Below are 14316 nucleotides of genomic sequence, written 5' to 3'. Positions count from 1 at the left end.
AACTGATGACTTTTTACATTTCTTTTATTTGGACTTATTTCAATATCACCTGCAGCATGCAGCTGAGCCCAAACACCACTGGCCTGTGCAGAGCGCATATGTAAAAATCTGTGAAGGGGGTCTGGGGCTGGTTTCCCCCTGCAGGTTGGGAGGTCGGGGTGGGGGGCAGCGCATTCCCCTGCTGTCCTGAAATGCCGTGGGCTGGGTGCCCACCTGGACCTGGTCCGAGACTGCCGTCGCTCAGCAGCAAATTGAGGCGCCGTGTGCAGAAATAAGCCAGCCGCCGGGATAAATAGGCTGACTGCACAAACTCCCCCGAGTACTGAATGACAAAGACGGAGATGGAAATCATCAAACAAGCTCAAGACAGAAAATAACAATATAATTCTAGACTCAGACTTAGCATGGAGACATTTTCTTTGGCAATTCCTGCACACGGTTTAGGGCAAAACATTACGCATGTCTCCAGGCTTTCTTGACTTCACAGACGGGCTATAAGCAGTCAGGGTGGTGAAAATAAAAAGTCATGACATGACAGCTCTGCAGGGGTGTCAGACGTCATCACAGGGTCACGCTGCATTAACTGACCTGTAACAGGAGAGGCAAAAGCAATCTGAGAAGCTCGTCCTCTCCAGGTCTTATCTTCTCAAAGCACTCCAGCACCCAGGTGAGGAACTCGTGTCTGTCCAACATCCCATCCTGTACACAAGTTAATTCAGTAAATACTAAATAAGAAAAGAAGACTTGATGGATGCAAATGCCAAATTGGGAATACTTCAATAATTTTTGGCAGTGAGGACATTCATTCACAACTTTGAACAATGCAGATTCCATTTAGCATTACAGCTAAAAACAGTATACTCAACTTGATTTGCTTGGGACTTTCCCACCAACTGTTTTACTGGTGTCACAAGAAAATATATTTGCCAATGATGTTCAGTATTTGTAGCACTTTGGTCTTTATAAATGTTTGTTCGTTTTTTCTTTAAGGGCGAAAAAGAAAATTCTGTCATCATTTACTCAGCCTTGTGTCATTTCAAACCTGTATGACTTTCTTTAACAGAACACAAAAGATACTTTGTAGAAAGTCCGTAAACGAACAATGCTGGTACCCATTCACTTCTATTGTATGGACACAAAAGCAATACAATTCAATGGGTGCCGGTTAACAAAATTATTTTAAATATCTCCTTTTGCATTCTGCGAATGAAATAAAGTCATACAAGTTTGAAATGACAAGAGGGTGAGTAAATGATGACAGAATTTTTTGGTTTACTATCACTATCAATTAAATCCGCCACAACAATAAAATCAGTACTATGACAAACCTGCTTATCTTAAACAGTACATTGAGAAAACGAATTAGACTTATGATATTGGAATATCCGAATTGAAACTCATAAATAAAAGACTGATTTCCCCCTTCTTTTAAAATAAATTATTTGTTTATTATTAATCATAATTTTTAACAAAGACACAACAACAATAACCTAGTACTATGACAAACTTGGTTATATTAAACATAGACTTTATAACAAAATGAATAAGATGGATAACGTTGTACCTGTAACATAATAATGTCCCAAGAAGCAATGGTTTACAGTAATTTTATAGACAGAGACATTGTAAACTTCCGTTATGTGTTTGGTTACACTATAAAAAATAATTTTATATTAATATGAATCCAAATATTAGTTGTATTAAATTAAACTACTCAACAGTTATTGATTCTTTGCGGAAGTCTACCAGAAGTTAAGTTTGGGCCACAAAACGTTTGTCTTGTTGTTGATGCCTCTGAAACCAACAGCGTTAATAGATAAAGTGCAAATCAAGGCTTCACATGGCTAACTGTTTTTATATAAAGGTTATTCCAGATATGTAGCAAGGTTTCATCAAATATAACACAGCAAATAAAATGTGATGATAATATAAAAAAATATTACTGTTCCGCCAAACAGAACCAAGAGACACAGACGCAGCATCATAAAGTGGCGCAGTAACACTCATGTAATGCTGTCAGTTGTACATTTATCAGAATTTTACATCGGCTTAGAACACTGCACAACCAATCAGAACCATGGACCAGAACTAACCTGTTAATAATTAAGTTACAAATCTTCCGATTTTTTCCTTACGACAAAATAAATGCAAGTAAGATAAACGTTGGATAGCCCACAATCCCTATAGACCATTTCAGGCTCTCATGCCTGACCCCCAATTAACTTCCGGTTTGTGTTTGGCTAATAATATAACTATTTGTATGTTATTTCATTTGTGTTAATATTAATTTGTACAATTATTTTACAACAAAATATCTGTATTAAATAAACTATTTGTTGAATGAGTCCTGTAGTTCGGTTACATTTAAAGCTGCCCTTCCCAGTGATGCCAAACTTCAAACTTTAGTTAGTGTGTATGTTGCTGTTAGAGCATAAACAATATCTGCAAAAATCAGCTCAAAGTTCAATGCCAAGTGAGATATTGTCTTTAACAGAATTCGCTTTTCAAGGGCTACAAAGAACGTCTGGAATCGGACTACAGCCCTTTACTCCCCAGGTAAATGATGTCACTTCAGAGTTTTTGAAAAACCTCCGCCCAAAGGAATACGCCAAAACAGGGGTGAGGCCTTCCTTAGAGAAGAGCCACTGGAGTAGCGTTTGGTTATCAGAGATTGTACATCATACATTTGACTGAGCTACACAATTAATTACTTTCACTTTCATCACAGTCCTACAGCTGGTAATAAGAATTCAGCTACACACATTCAAAGAGAACCTATGGTCAAATAAAAGCTTCCATGACTTTAACATCGGCTGTGAAAACTGTTCTGTGCATTACACTGATATTGTATGTGTGGGCGCATACCTCTCAAACACTTCTACACTTCTTTTGAAGTCCTGCTTGTAAATATCTCCTGGTCAATCTGCTTGTTTTATTATCCAACTTGGGTCCAATTTAAAAAGGTAAAACTAACGCTTCTGTAATTATTGTTAATATAACCGTTCTGCTAATTGGTCCGTTGTCAAAAACTTGATCTGACGTTTGCAAATGCACTAGCAGACCTCCGCTACACTTCGATCTAGCCGCATGTTCTTAATTGATGAAGAGAAATATGGTATGGTACATTGACATATAGCAGGTGAGTTTTGTTTCGCAGTAGAAATTCTAAATATTGGAGTGAAAGGTTTAGCCAAGTAACGTTTTTTCGGCTTGTTATCAGAAATATTCTATTATCTATCTAATAAGCACTCTATTGTTTGTGAATGTGTACCGCAAGATGGGGTCATAAAAGTGTGCATGCGTAGTATCGTTTGTTTCTATTTCGTAATTTCAAAACCTGTATGACTTCCTTTCTTCATCAGAACATAAAGAATATATTTTGAAAAATGTTGGTAACAGAACAGCAGAACACCTCAGTCACTTCTATTGTAACCAATGCAAGTGAATGGGGAGCTGTTAACAACATTCTTAAAAAGATCTTCTTTTGTGTTCTCCCGAAGAAAGAAAGTCATAAAGGTTTAAAAAATACAACAGGGCAAGTAAATAATAATAGATTTTTCAGTTGAAGCTGAACTATTCCTTTAAATCTAACATTGATTTTGTAGACCCACGAGACAACACAGCACATGATGTTTAAACGAAGCAAGGGCAACGCACCTGAAACATGAACATGGCCAGTTTCTCATTGTACTCCCACTGTTTACTGGCTGTTTCCACCTCTACAGGAGGCGCTGGCAGGGGAGATCCACAGCTCTGGTTTGGAGACTGCCTGTAAAACTCCGCCACCTTCTGCAGCTGCTCCCACAGGTATTTGGTAATTATCTGAGTCCATTCTGCAGAACGTAGATAAAAGTGAGGCGTTCCAGCGCAATTACACCACATCACCACAACACAATTCACTTTATCTTCATTCCGGGATTGAATAAGCGTTACGTTGTGTTGGAACATACCAAATTATTCAACATGTGGAGGGACATACTGACCTATGCACGGGTCAATGACATGCCTTTTCTTCACCTTGGTTTCAGTAATGGCAGCGTGATACGCACACGTCATTTTAATCATCCAGGCAGATCGCATCACGGGCACAGAGTACTTTGCGAGGTAGCCGAAAACTTCCTCTTTCTTGCTGAAGATGGGGACCTAGTGCACATGAAAACCAATTAGACTAATGCAAAACCCAAGCTAAATGCTTGGACCGTGAAACGGAGTGACGCTTAAAGGTTTGTGTGGTATTAAGAACATCTTTTGGACGTCTTCCAAACAACTAGTGATCTATTCACGGTACATAGACAGCCGTATGGTACCTTCTTAGCAAGCTGAGTAAGAGGTTTGGTCCCTGCCAAGTCCGTAAACCAATTATTGATGGAACTCTGGGACCTCGCCGTGACGAGCCAGAAGTTATCCTTCTGGTTGACCTGCGGCTTCCTCTTCCCCGTGTCTGGAAACGTGTTGCATCGTAACTTCTCTGCGATGATGCTGCTGAAGTTTGAGCTGATCTGAAGAGCAGAAGGGATGGGTTCAACTAAAGTGCATAAACAACGCATGCAAATGTGTTCTGCAACGGTGATTTTACCTTTGATGGGTTGAAATTAACATTTTTAGCACTGCCATGTTCGTCTCCTGAAACGGCTGGCTGGTTGTTAAATCCCTGCTTGACGTTCAATGCAGTCAACTCATCCTGATCAACAAGATGGCTTTGTTACTATAAGGCTCATACATGCATATCTATATGTAACAGTGCAAAACAAACGGATAAACTTATATGCAACACTATAACTCATATAATACAATAAAATAATATGAAATTATATTCAGTTCAGCTTCTTGAGGGGTGCTTTCTATGCATGATCCCACCGGCTGTCTCTCCAAACCATTTATGGTCATTATAAATGCATCCTGCACATTTCATTACAATACAAAAATGCTGCACTAGCCAATAAGGAGCAGAAATGCTGCCTAGGTAGGAAGATCACTAGGTTTGGAGACGCAGACATAAAATCAGGAAAACATCGACACGCATGCAAATGTCAACAAACATAAACAAACAGATTCCAAGCGCTAGCACAGTGGTGTGGTTGTCTTCCATATACATATACATTTTTAATATAATGAAAACTCGTAACAATAAAGAAGTTATATGTGTCATACTGGGTGCTTTAAATTGAACTGCGACCGCTGAAAGTAGCTTGAAATAAAAACCTGTCGAGAATGATAGATTTCAGCGTCATTTTAAAAGACGAATTTCTCTACTTAAACGCAATTTTTAGCTTCGAATCTAACTGCAACACCCAACAAAGGCATACAGCAAGACGGCTGCGCCATAGTCGCTGTTTTTCTTCTCATCTTACGAACCGCTCGGCTTTAGTTCATTGTTATTGCCCGTTAGCTGAAGGCAGGGCCTGAGCTCCACATCACATTAAAACACGCTCGTTTCACACCGATTTAAGATGAAATTGGCCCATAGAGAAAGAGAGAATGCTGAATTACCTCTTTTTGTTTTGGGTCTTGTGGATAAACGTCCGGAGGACCGAGTCTGGGCCGTTTGAGAGGCCTGTGTTCGTAGCTCAGAATGCCGAAGGCAGCCATCATCCCCGCGGCATGTCAGCCCGGTGTGTGGCCGATCCTGAGCGCTGCTACTGCGGCTACAGCTCTGCTGCTTCACCGCTGCTTCCGCCTCAACAGGATGATGGGAAAACTCGAGGCAAAATAAAAGTCCCATAGTAGATGAAATGTAACTTATTTTATGTCAAGGATATTGTTATATGTCAAGATGTTTTGGTGAGTAACATTTTCATATGGGGGCTGGTTTGTAATTAAATAAATATAAATTAAATAGTAGCCAAATGCTTTATCACGATTAAAGTTCTATAACTTCTGAGGACACTTAAAGGTAATCCTATAAATCTATTTCAAAGCAAATGTTATATTTTATACTATACTAATTGTTTTGTTTAACAAACTGTAATTTAGCAAACTTAAACATTTCTTAAGACAGTAACAAGGGGCATACATTACAATAATAATAGGAAAAAAGGAAACGGTTATATCCATAAATATTCTTTATTTCACGTAATAACGCATTTTTACAACAGTCATAAAACAAGCAACGTTAAACAATTGCAAAATCCTAATCCAACCCTAACCAAGGCAACTCTTTATGATTAACGTAATATCTAATTATGAAAACTTATTATACTTCTTGATTTTTCCAAGATGAATATCTGAATATATATACTGCATTGTGTGGCATACATACAAAAATATATTTATATTCCCGATAGGCTTATTTATCCAAAACGTTGCATAATTAAGGTACCTAAACATGTGCAATTTTTAAATTTAAGCTTTTCAACAAAAACTTAACTTAAAGATTTATAAAAGATTTTATGAAACTTGTTAGCTCTTTATAAATCAAAGAGTTTAAAAGCATATGTGTCTTGATAATAAATTTTTCACGATTCACATTGTATGTTTTGTTCACAAAAACGAATTGCACAATTGTCTTTGACATGTTTTGTAGCTCAAATAACAGAAGAGGCACAAAACTTGCTCTTGAAAAATACAGCAAATAAACAAACAAACATTTTTCTGTTTTCTGTTGACATGTTTGGAATGACTGCTAAGCGTTATCTGAATGTAATCTTTGGTTGGATTTTCATTCTTGTCCAGTAAGTGGACTTAAGAACGTCAGATACATTTAAGGCAAATCAATAGCTTACCGTATGGTCACTACATATCTTACATGCAATAACAAATAAAGAAAAACATGAAAAAAATAAATACATATCACTGTGCAATAATGTCTTCTATCAAATTCCGGAAGAAGAAAGAATTTTAAGAGAAATGCACTCAAAACACTTGTTCAGTACCAATTTCAGGAGTATAGACACTCTAGTTGCGGTCAGGATTAATCTGCCTCCGAGGGAAAATAAAGTGCACATAATGTGAAAATTCCCATTGGAAGACTCTCCTTCACAACGCCATATCGCCTCAAAATGTCTGTTAACTAGAACATTCTCATGGTAGTAAAGAACAACAAACACTCAGTTTTGCAGTTAGCAGCTTCAATAATCTTTAGTCTGCAACTTATTCTCAGCAGGTTAGAAGACTATCTTGTCTCTCTTCATTTTAGTGCATGTTCTTAGCAGTTTCTTCGGTCTGCCGCCATCATGGCACGAAAACGAGAGTTTTCATTGGCGAGCAGGTTTGAAGGGGTATCGAACTCCAAAATCTGTTTTGAAAAACACATCTAGAAGTTATTTGTTGTTACAGTACAAGCTTTGTTTGACTTTCGCATGCTAAATATATGTTCCTGGATTCACATTCTCTTTTGGCCATCAGGGATGCATTTAGAGCTATGGTTACTGACCTGACCCTGGTCCAGAACCATGATTCTGGAACAGTTTAGCACAGTGTTGAGACGATGGGCAATGATCAGCGTGCTACAGCCACTAAATGCTGTTCGAATAGTGTCTTGTATGAGATGGTCTGTCTCTGTGTCAATGGAAGCTGTAGCTTCGTCTAAGAGCAGGATCTAAAACAAACCAACAGCACAAAACAGTGACAGTCAAATTGACACATTTTAATATTCTAGTTACTTTTGTTAGATAAGTAATTTAATAAACTTGAAATTTGTTCTGCCTGTACAGTAGCATTTAAGTAAACTCAAGCTAACACACATGGTGTAAATTCCACTGAACTCCATGAGGTAGTCTATCAGTATTTTACTTTTAGCCATGTGGTGGCAATGTTTCACCATAATATACAAAGGCTGCGACTCAGCAGTTTGAAGCTGTTTATATATAATCGTTACATTAAACATGCTTTAATATAAGTGACTTATATTGTATCCAGGGCATACATTTTATCAGTAAATATGTAAACAAACCCATTACCTTTGCGCTGTTAACGCAGTGAGCTACAGAAACCATTAACCGTATCAAAGTTCGATTCTTATACAAACTATTACATCAATCTTGTAGACATATAATGAATATGGACACATACCTTGCTGTGTCTGAGAAGTGCTCTGGCCACACACAGCAGTTGTCTCTCTCCCACAGAGAAGTTCTCTCCATTATCAGTCACCTCAGAATGCAGTGAATTAGGCAACTGGATTACCTAAAACAAAAATCAAGACAAAGAATCCTCTAAGGCAAAGTAACTGCAAAGTCATTTGCATTTAGAAAGTCATTTCAAGACCTATTGAAATGATGGAGCGGCTCTCTTTGTTCACTCACCATGTTCTTAATGTGTGATTTCTCTAGTGCCTCCCAGATCTGTGCATCTGTATATTGATCCCAGGGATCCAGATTTGACCTGTTGATGTGACAATGGTTTAAAAGACAGATTTTCTGATTTAAGATGAATTTGAAATCAAAGGGAAAGCTTAAAAGACAAGTGTGTATTTACATGTGATGACTGTGCAATGGGGTATATGCACACGGACCGATGATGTCCTTCCACTAAAATCATTTCAGGATGCACATAGGATTGCGATCAACAACGTGAGTCTATTGATTCAAACACTTCGCCATACGTAGGCAACCAAAAAGGAGAAGTACTTCAGGTTATCTGTTTCAAGGTATATCAAAAAATAAATAAAAAAAAGCAAAGTGAACTTTTGCACTTATTAGAGCCACGATCACAGAGGCAATTAACAAAATGTGAAAGTTTTCTTACTGTACACATCGTTATCATTTAGTGTAAATCCCCTTAGTGCTGTAAGAGCGGAAGTGAACTAGCTGATCATCGTCCTCTGTGCATATACCATATAAATCATAAACTAGACAACCATTACATAATTTGAAAGCAAAATGACTTTAGATTCACTTTTTTGATTATATTATGTAATAGCAGACTAAATTAGAGTTTTTTTATTTGTGTCAGGAGTGAACATTTAAGCAGGGAAAATATTTGTTGATCCTTGTACATTTATGTATTTTGCAGGCACTGTTATTCAAAATGACATTTGAGCATTTAAGATATACATTTTATACATTAATCTTATCAGTATGTGTTTTCTCTGTAGATTGAAATTAAGTCAAGTCAAGTCAGGTTAATTTAATTTAATTATAATTATGGTTTTCAATAATTGTAGAGTTAGGATTTTTATTATTACTTTTATTATATTCTTTGTGTTGCATACCCAATGCTCTACCAACTGGGTTAAAAGAACACTTTTTATTATTATATTCAACAAATTGTATTAATTAAATGTTTTGTAATGTATAGTAGTTTAGTTTATTTAATATTTTACTTTTATTTTAATACCTTGGTCCACCGCTTAAAATTTAAAATAACTTTCCTTTGCAGCAAACATCACCAATCACTCTTTTTTCAACTCCACCTTTTCATAATCCAATCAATTTATAACACATAACCAAACTACTTGTTCTCTCACGTTGAATATCCCGTTTCACTTGAAAAATTGCACATCAGATTTCCAAAATACAATAAGTTGTGAACAGCATATGATCTTGCCTATGAAACCTTCAGTGCACGCTGTGGGGTGAGCTGGTGAATGTGATGTGGACCATACCTGACAGTACCATTGAACAGAACTGGCTCTTGGGGGATGACTGACAGCTTGCTTCTTAAATCCTCCAGACCAATGTGAGCGATGTTGACACCATCAATGACGATTGATCCCCCGCTAAGCTCCACAAGTCTGAAGAGTGCGACGCCCAGTGAAGATTTCCCTGAAGAAACAGCCATCCTGTGTCACAATCTATTTCATCCACCAATAATATGACTCGGCTGAAATAAACATGCCTAAAAGCATCTGAGAGACGTACCTGACCCTGTTCTACCAACTATTCCCACCGTCTCCTCTGGTTGGATGCAAAAGGAGAGATTCTTCAAAACCAGAGGGAGATCGTCCCGATACCGCATTTCCACATTCTGGAAGGTCAAACGTCCTTCCTGCAGCCAACGCGACGTAGAGGAAGGCGGCCCGGTAATTTGGCATGGACCTTCGCTTTCTAGGTTCTGAATAAACAAATATTTTCACATATGATGTTTCTGTTAGTAAGGCCATTACAGGCTTCATTAATCTCTCTCAGAAGATCTCTGCCGCTTGGCAGGAGCTTAGAGGTCGGAGCATCGGGAAACAAACTGTGTCATACGCTCTGATGTTCTTTCTGCCAATAAATGTTCTGTCTAAAACCCGCCAAACGGGATGTAACAGTGCGCAGACCGCTGGGCTCACTGGCCTGTGCAAAGTGAAGAGCTGATGTCCTTTGTGTGCCGTGTCAATTGAATAACAAATGGTCTGTCCCTTTCTATTTCCAACTGACATCTAAAGCACGTGTGTCAACAGATGCTTCTACCTTTATGTAATGATTCATCCGCTCCACTGATGTAAAGCGAGCTTCGGTTTCAGACAGGAGCCTGACGGTGAACTGAAACACGCCGGTCAGCTAGATATGACAGGGGAGAGAAAGAAACACTTTAGTGGCCGTTGCACATACAAGCATCGCTGTCGTTCATTCTTAGGGGTTTGCCTGAAAAATTATGCGTACTGCACCGTTTGTGCAAAAGATAGAAAGAGACGGAACAGTCACTTATTTTAACAGGCGGGTGCTACAATGATAAGTAAACAAACAAATCAAGAAACATACAAACAAAACCCACAAACGGGCTCCCAGCTCACTTTCAAGTGCGCCTCAAGATTACTGATATTTTGAAACAATACAAAATGAGCAAAAACAATTTTGGCCATCATGTATAAACGTTTCCCCAGTTAATGTCAAGCTATAAAATATTAGGTAGAAATTTTGAGTTTTGTAAGTGGGAAGGGGTCATTAAATATTGTTGACTACAATGGGGGGCCTTGGAGTCAAAAAGCTTGAGATATTGTGCTGTAGGTCCATTTGGATTTCTTTGACGATGGACAGCATAATAGCATATTGCTAAACAGAAATAGCACTGGTCCAAAAGCACTTCCTGTTTCAGTATTTTTTGAAAGATGTATGTTTAAGATTGTGTGTTGAGTTCTAAACGTTCTGCTTGTATAGTGCTAAAAAATTACAGAAGCAGGAAGGGCTTCAGAAGCAGTGTTGTTTACATCTAGCAAAATGGTCTATAGACCACTGTGGAAGACGTAAAAAATGCTGGTCCACAAGAAAGTCCTGTTTCAGATATTTTAAAACAGAAAAACAACATACAACCACAACCAAACATTTATATCCAAATCAAAATGTAAAACAAATATCCTTAAGATCGAATATATGTTTGTTAATAAAATTATTAAACAGGAAATTGAATACGTGTTTATATCTTATGAAATGGTGTGTTTTCGGACCATGTTGAGTACCATATAACATAGAAAATGAGTTGTTTGTATTCAGCTCAAGAAAAGAATTCAACCCATTTGGGATGGTGGTTAAGTATACAGATAAGTGATAAATGATATGATACAATCTTAATTTCCTGCTAAACTACACATTTTAAAATCACTAAGAAACCCCTTGTCAACTTCATAGAAAACAAAAAACCTCCGTAGTGCACATACCTGAACGGCGTAAGAGATGGCGAGGCCGGCGTATGCAGGAGGAATTTGACCGTGCATGAAGACAATGAGGAGGCTTACGGTGGTTATGAGAGAAATACTGATGAGGTCTAACCGGACAGCCATCCAACGCATGCCGCAGCTGAACAGATATTGACATGCTTGGTTTGTGTCGAGCAGGGTCTGATACCTGATGGAATACAGTATCCAGAAAAAACGTTTTTGTTTGTATCAAAAATGTGTGTGTACATTGTCTTAAAAATAAATGTCTATTTATTATAATGCAATGACTTGCATTGACCATTTCTGCAAGTCACCAAATGTTTTTGTTGCTTTCACCAAAATAATTTCAGAGCTTTAGTGAAATGTTACAGAGGGCACTTGCTGGATATTACCTGTGTATGAAGTCTGTCCCCCTGCCGTAAGCATAGATAGTGGACAATCCTTGCAGACTGCTGGTGATATGAGAGGTGAAAGGGGATTGGCTGATATTTTCCAGTCGCTTTAGCTCACGAATCAAAACCCTTTGAGCAAAAAAAACAATCTGTAAAGCAAATTTATATATATAACGTATATATAAACCCAAAGTCAAACAGTCACGAAAACAGCAGCGATACAGGGCTGAGTTTTGATCAAAGCTTTGCCTCATCTCATATGCTTATTTGTGTAGCTCACAGATCAGCCTGTGATCTGACAGGTTAGTGGTTTATGAGCCGGAGACCCACAGGGGACAATAACTGTGAGACTGAAGAGATCTTACAGGCTGAGCTGCAGTCATTTCTGGCTTGTAAACTGATTTATGTGGGGTTTTATGAGGCCTGTCACATGTCAGCAGTAAAGCAGGCGGGACCGCGTCTGTATGCCGTGTGAGGCAGAGGCAAGCCTTTATTGACAAAAACAGAGCTGATTTCTGCTTTAAGGCACACATAGAAAATGGGCACTGCCTGTGAATAACGCTCAGCACAGCAGTGAATCATGCTTTTCTTTAGATAAGGCCAAGTGGAAAACCAAAAGAGGGCGAACGAACTCTGTGAATCAGATTCTTTATATATACATGTATGAAGAATGTTGTGTTTCCATATAAAATCTTTCTGACTTTTTTTCCACTGTGGAACACAAAAGAAGACATTTTGAGAAACGTCTCTGCGGTTCTGTGTACATACAATGGAAGTTAATGGGGGCCGGTGTTCTTTAGTTTCAAGCATTCTTCAAAATATCTTCTTCTGTGTTCTGCAGAAGAAAGAAACTCATATTTTGGAAGGTTTGCATAGGTTTGGAAGTATGTGACGGTCAAAAAGTGATGTGAGAATATATCGTTGTATCACTTTAACCGCGTTCTAATCCATGACAATAAATACTCATTTATAAGCAAGGTGGCCATCAGCTGATATAATAACAATATGCACAAAAGTAGGCAGCAAAAATATCTTGTTTTTACTAATTTTAAGATTTTTTCATTCATTATTTGCATAACAATTTGAGTGAAATTACTATTTAAACTAGTTAGAAAAGATTTACATTTATGTATTAGGCAGTTGCTTTTATTCAAAGCGACTTACATTGCATTAGACTGTTTGCGTCTGATGTGCAGTCTCTGTGATCTAACCTATGACATAGGCCTTCCTAGCGCCATGCTCTAACCACTGAGCTACAGGAAAGCATGGTAATACAAACCCTTTTTTTACCAGATAGAATAAATCCTTAAAGAATCCAAACCTGGAGATTCTGTTGACGATGAAGAGGAATGCGCCCATAGGAATGATGGAGAACAGGAACCATGGGAACACCGTACACACCACACCCAGACAGAAGAAGACTATTGTCAGATTCTGGAGCAACATTTCGGCTTGCATTGCCAGACGCACGTCAACTGTGGCATGAGAGATTAAATAGGGCGTACGTGTGAGAGACATGAAATTTCCCGGTCATCACGCAGCTGAAAGGATTGTGAACGGAGATACAGAGGAAAGCTCCTTACCCTCGTCCATGTCTCTGGAGAACCGGTTGAGAATACGTCCCAGGGGTGTAGTGTCGAAAAAGCGCATGGTGCTTTGAAGTACAGTCTTAAATAGTTTATCATGCAGAACCGAGGCTGCCCGCACGGTGCACTGCAAAAACAACACACAACAACAAGAGTGTTAATAATAGATTCACCCAGACACAATAATAATGCTAATGACCAATAATCTAAAAACTCATCCCTTTCTTTCATAAGGGTTTATAATGAAAGTAAACAGGTCAGGGATGTAAACAAACATTTAAACAGCCACAATACCAGGATTATGTGGTGAGAGAAACCTAGGTAAACAAGAACCAGTGAGTTTACAGGCCCAAAGCAAACAGCTCACAGCTCACATCTAGTTTCACATCATCTTGACGTTGTCATTTCAAAGCTAGACTTGAGTCACAGTAAAACTCATTAAGACTTTGTGTGTGCTGTTATAGAAGAACAATAATTGTGTCTACAGTAGATATGGTTAAAAACAAAAGATAATGTAAATTAGCAGGCCAGAGACCAGACACATAATGCGCTGTACCATTAAATGCATTTTGTTTTTCAAATTATTACCCACAATATTGGATCAAACTATTGCATTCAGCACATAAACAAACAGTTACATAACCAACCAAATTCTCAAGTGCATATCGGGACATGTTTTTATAAAAAAATTACCTTGCAATATTCTTAAGAGAACATTTTACCACCTAGATTTAATAGTTTTTGTCACAAGAGGCAAATTTTTTTCCACTGGTAGAATGCTTTACTGTAGCTCAGTGGTAAGAGCATGGCGCAAGCAAAG

At 38.1% G+C, this 14316-nt stretch overlaps 2 protein-coding genes across 10 annotated transcripts in view; both read right to left on the bottom strand.

Moving 5' to 3' along the window:
- Positions 1 to 5671, bottom strand: part of med12 (mediator complex subunit 12) — a 34725-nt gene extending 29054 nt beyond the window's left edge. For all 3 annotated transcript variants that reach the window (XM_056769639.1, XM_056769641.1, XM_056769640.1), the window contains exons 1-7: positions 5491 to 5671; positions 4577 to 4681; positions 4308 to 4499; positions 3984 to 4143; positions 3658 to 3833; positions 589 to 699; positions 50 to 322 (exon numbers count right to left, since the gene is read on the bottom strand). In XM_056769639.1, coding sequence (XP_056625617.1) covers positions 50 to 322; positions 589 to 699; positions 3658 to 3833; positions 3984 to 4143; positions 4308 to 4499; positions 4577 to 4681; positions 5491 to 5592 — 1119 coding nt within the window. In that variant the 5' untranslated portion in view covers positions 5593 to 5671. The remainder of the gene's footprint in view (positions 1 to 49; positions 323 to 588; positions 700 to 3657; positions 3834 to 3983; positions 4144 to 4307; positions 4500 to 4576; positions 4682 to 5490) is intronic.
- A 373-nt stretch (positions 5672 to 6044) lies between these two features.
- Positions 6045 to 14316, bottom strand: part of wu:fb13g09 (ATP-binding cassette sub-family C member 5) — a 32060-nt gene continuing 23788 nt past the window's right edge. For 3 of the 7 annotated variants that reach the window (XM_056769642.1, XM_056769643.1, XM_056769645.1), the window contains 11 exons: positions 13494 to 13623; positions 13232 to 13385; positions 11911 to 12039; positions 11519 to 11705; positions 10335 to 10424; positions 9801 to 9993; positions 9545 to 9704; positions 8244 to 8322; positions 8011 to 8124; positions 7373 to 7537; positions 6045 to 7234 (listed from right to left, as the gene is read on the bottom strand). In XM_056769642.1, the coding sequence (XP_056625620.1) occupies positions 7145 to 7234; positions 7373 to 7537; positions 8011 to 8124; positions 8244 to 8322; positions 9545 to 9704; positions 9801 to 9993; positions 10335 to 10424; positions 11519 to 11705; positions 11911 to 12039; positions 13232 to 13385; positions 13494 to 13623 (1491 nt within the window). In that variant the 3' untranslated portion in view covers positions 6045 to 7144. Of the gene's footprint in view, positions 7235 to 7372; positions 7538 to 8010; positions 8125 to 8243; positions 8323 to 8415; positions 8578 to 9544; positions 9705 to 9800; positions 9994 to 10334; positions 10425 to 11518; positions 11706 to 11910; positions 12040 to 13231; positions 13386 to 13493; positions 13624 to 14316 lie in introns of those variants that run through there. The other 4 variants (XM_056769644.1, XR_008909247.1, XM_056769646.1 and 1 more) reach the window with 4 other exon arrangements.

Source organism: Triplophysa dalaica, chromosome 16, assembly GCF_015846415.1.
Source record: "Triplophysa dalaica isolate WHDGS20190420 chromosome 16, ASM1584641v1, whole genome shotgun sequence".
Taxonomy (NCBI): Eukaryota; Metazoa; Chordata; class Actinopteri; order Cypriniformes; family Nemacheilidae; genus Triplophysa; species Triplophysa dalaica.
The sequence above is the reverse complement of the archived record's forward strand: the minus strand, read 5'-3'. Positions and strand labels throughout refer to the sequence as shown.